This window comes from Enhydra lutris, unplaced genomic scaffold (assembly GCF_002288905.1).
Source record: "Enhydra lutris kenyoni isolate GAN:26980312 unplaced genomic scaffold, ASM228890v2 scaffoldscaffold1947, whole genome shotgun sequence".
Lineage (NCBI taxonomy): Eukaryota > Metazoa > Chordata > Mammalia > Carnivora > Mustelidae > Enhydra > Enhydra lutris.
This window is the reverse complement of record NW_019156031.1, coordinates 1-4,152: the sequence shown is the minus strand read 5'-3', so window position 1 is coordinate 4,152 and position 4,152 is coordinate 1. Positions and strand designations below refer to the sequence as shown.

Genomic DNA, 4,152 nt, shown 5'->3' with positions numbered 1-4,152 from the left:
CCCTGGAGCTGCTGGTCTCAGGTGAGAAAGTCTGACTGTTGCCCCATCCGTGTTTTGAGGCACCAAACAGGTAACGGGGACTCTGCTCCCAGGGGAGCCCCAATGAGAGGGTGGGTGAGGGGACCACGGGGACTCGCAGGTCAGTGTCACTGACGGTGATGGATGGTGAGACTCGTGGATCAGGACGGGAGAAGGGAGGTTTGGGGAGAAGCAGCCCCTGCCTTCCACAGCTGGTCTCTCCCAGGTGTGTCGGAGAAGCCCTCCCTCCTGACCCAGCAGGACCCTGTCGTGACCTCTGGACAGAGGCTGACCCTCCAGTGTCACTCTGATGTCGGCTACAACAGATTCGCTCTGTCCAAGGAGGGGGCACCTGACCTTCCACGGCGGCTTGGCCGGCAGACCCAGCCTGGGCTCTCCAGGGCAAACTTCTACCTGGGCCTGGTGAGACCCTCCCACGGGGGCCGGTACACGTGCTACGGTGGACATAACCTCTCCTCCGAGTGGTCGGCCCCCAGTGACCCCCTGGACATCCTGCTCGCAGGTGAGGTCTCACGGTGTCAGTCAGGACTCCAGACTCTGCACAGGTCCTGCCAGGGGAGCCCCAGGTAGTGGTGGCTGAGACCAGGAGTGTGGGGTCCCCAGGAAGAAAGAGACAGAGAGAGACGGGGGATAAGAAGGGACAGACTCGGAGGACAGAGACACACTCAGTTCAGATCAAGGGCTGGACAGCCCCTCACCCGCCCTTCCTCTCTCTAGGACAGCTGCCCTACACACCCTCCCTCTCGGTGCAGCCGGGACCCACGGTCGCCCCAGGAGAGAATGTGACCCTGCTGTGTCAGTCACAGAGCTCTGTGGACACTTTCCTTCTGTCCAAGGAGGGGGCAGCCGATCCCCCCTTGCGTCTTCGATCACAGTACCAAGCTGGGCAGCACCAGGCTGAATTCCCCATGAGTCCTGTGACCTCAGCCCACGGGGGGACCTACAGGTGCTACGGCTCCACCAGCACCTCCCCCTACCTGTTGTCCCAGCCCAGTGACCCCCTGGAGCTCCTGGTCTCAGGTGAGAGTCGCTGACCCTGTCCCCTCTGTGTCCCAACATTGTCTTCAGGGCCCTGGGACCAGGAGGGCTCTGGTCTAGGATTGGAGTGAGGGGCTCCAAGGGAGTGTCCGCAGAGGGGTCCAACCCTCATGGTGCAGGAGGGAAACGGGTCCTCCCACGCTTGCCTGTCCCTCGCCCCAGCCCCAGTATTCTCCTGGGAGAGGAGGAGCTTGGGGATCAGGGCACATGAGGAGGAAGAGTGTGAGCAGAGACAGGGTCTCAGGGCAAGCTCCAGCCCCTCCACACTCCTGTCTTTTCCCCAGGACCCTCTATGGACCCCGGCCCCCCAACCACGGGCCCCCGGACCACAGGGCCAGGCTCAGCAGATGGTGAGTCACAGGGGCTGCTCTCCAGAGACTTTTCTTCTAGGCTCTCAGAGATGCCAGGGGGACGATGGGGCTCCAGGAACTCTGAGGCTGGTGGAGGGGGGCTGGGGTGGTCATGGCAGGGGGAGGGGGAGGGGCCCAGTGGGGGAGGAGCAGTCAGGTGCAGTGCGGAGCCCGGCAGGCCCGGCGCCTCACCCTTGCTGACCCCAGAGGCTCTGAGGGTGAGTGAGGGTCTCTGTCCGCCTTGGTGGGTGGGTCCATGGGGAGCGGGGTCTGAGCTGTACCGTCAGTTCAGGGTCCTCCGGAGGCGCTGGCTGGCACATGCCCCTCCCTGTGTGGGCCTCAGTTTCCCCAACTGTAAAGGAGAGAGTCGTGGACAGAGTAGATTTCCCATCAGACCATGGCTCTGATCCTGGGAGAGGAGGGCTCACGGGGAAGCCCCCCCAGGTCGTGACCTATGGGGAGTTCTGTCCCTTTGCAGCAATGACAGTGACATTGTAGGGGGAGGGGAGGGAGGACAATGGCTGGGGGCATTCAGGTAATAAGGGGAATCTGGAAGGACCCTCAGCTCCAGAAGAAGATGCTGAGACAGGCCGGGCCCCATATGAGGAGCCCAGAGCCCTGAGCTGGTGTCTGCACAGGGGACAGCATGAGGAGAACACAGGGAACCCACAGCCCTGGTTTCAGTCTCAGCCCTGCTGCCTCCAGGCTGGGTGACCTGAGACATGTGCATGACCTCTCTGTGCCTCAGTTTTCTGTCTGTGGAGTGGGCAGGAGGGGCAGCAGTCATCTGCTGGGTGATCATTGACAGGGTCAGAGCTGAGTGCACAGAGCTGAGCAGGTGCCTGGCACACAGTAGGTGCTCAATTAAATGGCATCACTGGTTCATTCATGGTGTTGCTCCTGCACAAGGTCCCCACTGGTACCTGTACGTCCTCATCACGGCCTCAGTGGCCTTCGTCCTGCTGCTCAGCCTTCTCGTCCTCCTCCTAGTTCACCACCAGCGTCGGGTCAAAGGCAGGAAGCCGGGTGAGAAGGGAAGGAGGTGACATGTCCCAGGGGGTGGTGGCTGCCCTGTGAGCGGACCAAGGGTGGGCTCAGGGCAGCAGTCAGAGGAAAACCAGAGCGATGGGAAAGGCCGGTGTAGAAAGACACCTGTGCAGAATCTCAACCCAGAGAATCTAGAAAGAAACCCCCAGGTTGGTACCCACGAGCCAGTTGAAGGTACTTCCCTCCACTCAATCTGGGGAGATGGAGAAACACACAAATAGTATGTGTGAAGGGCATCTTTCCCTGGAATCATATGGTTGGGGGCAGGTTGTAACCTCCCAGCCCAGAGGGAGACTGATTCCCAATGTCCTTCAGGGGCTGCAGACCCGGAGCCCAAGGAAAGAGGCCTGCACAACAGGTAACTCCTGCCCGCAGTGCCCCAGACTCCCACCCACCTGCCCCCACTATGCCCCCCTAACACCCTGTCTCCTCCCCAGCTCCAGCCCAGTCCCTGCCACCCAGGAGGAGAGCCTCTGTGAGAGGAAGGGGGCCGCCCTGGGGGTGGGCTGGGTGGGTCCGGCGTCGGGGGTGAGGATTGAATTCCCACATGCCCCTCAGCCCACTGCTGAAGCCCCGGGAGGGCAGACGCCCTATCTGGGAGCAGGGCGGTGTCTGCAGCCCCGAGAGGGGGCTCAGGGGGCCTTGCCAAGAGACACACCCCCTTCTGTCCCAGCAGACGCTTCCATGCAAGACATTCAGCCTGAGGAGGGGGTGGAGCTGGACCATCGGGTGAGACCCCCAGCCCTCGTGCAGACCCCAGGGCTCTTGTGGTGCCAAAGTGAATCCAGTGGACACTTCCGTGTCCTCACACCACCCAGTCTCAGTAGTGTCCCTCAGACGCCTTCACGCTCCTTGGGCACTCTGGGTCAGCCCACTGTGAAATCGTGGGGCCTCCTTTGTGCTCCCTTGTGTGGCTCCCCAACCACTATCTGACTTCTGGTTGTCGGGGTGCATGTCCATGTCTCAAGAGGGTGCATGAAGAAATGATTCTCCCACTGGTCACTAAGCCCCTTCATTCATTCAGCCAGCAAAAGACATAGGGAGCCCAGCATTTGCCAGGCCCCACCTAGTGCTGCCTGCATAGCTGTGAGCAAATCTGACCCATCCTCCGTGAGCTTGCCTTGTGGGTGGTAGACAATATGCACGGAAGTGGGCAGCATCCCCGAGAGCAACATGTGGCCAAGAAAAATAAAACAAAGGGAGGGGGTAGCAGGTGCAAAGGTCCTGAGGCAGCAACATGCTTTATCAGGAGCATGGCCCATGCAGCTGCAACCAAATGAGCAAGAAACACTGTCCGGAATAGAATCAGAGCCAGAGTACAAATCACACACCCCAAGGCTCAGGAAGCCCCTGCAGAGTTCACCAGGAAAGTGACCCAATGGGCAGGAAAGTTTGGAAGCATCGCTCTGGCAACCATGGGGAAAATTGTCTGAGGTGGTCAAGGGGAATCAAGGAGACAAACCTCCCCCTCACTGTCTGTCCGCAGCAGAACACACAAGATGAAGACCCCCAGGGACCAACGTACGCCCAGGTGAGCCGGTCAAGATCAAGACTCAGCTGGGGACTGGCCACTTCTCCTTCCCCCGTGTCGGAGGGACTGTTGGACTCAGAGGACAGACAAGCAGAGGAAGACAGGCAGACGGACTGTCAGGTGGGTCCCTTCTTCTCTGAGTTCCCA

General features: G+C 60.5%; 1 protein-coding gene across 1 annotated transcript; it reads left to right on the top strand.

The window, feature by feature from the left end:
• Window positions 1–5: 5 nt before the first annotated feature.
• Window positions 6–4,125, top strand: LOC111140495 (leukocyte immunoglobulin-like receptor subfamily B member 3; the record flags this gene model as incomplete). Its single annotated transcript, XM_022492735.1, has 9 exons — window positions 6–21; window positions 245–541; window positions 757–1,059; window positions 1,362–1,427; window positions 2,337–2,453; window positions 2,790–2,832; window positions 2,912–2,949; window positions 3,151–3,203; window positions 3,964–4,125. Coding segments are annotated over 9 exons (1,095 nt in total), but the record flags the coding sequence as incomplete, so codon positions are not given.
• Between the last annotated feature and the right edge of the window lie 27 nt (window positions 4,126–4,152).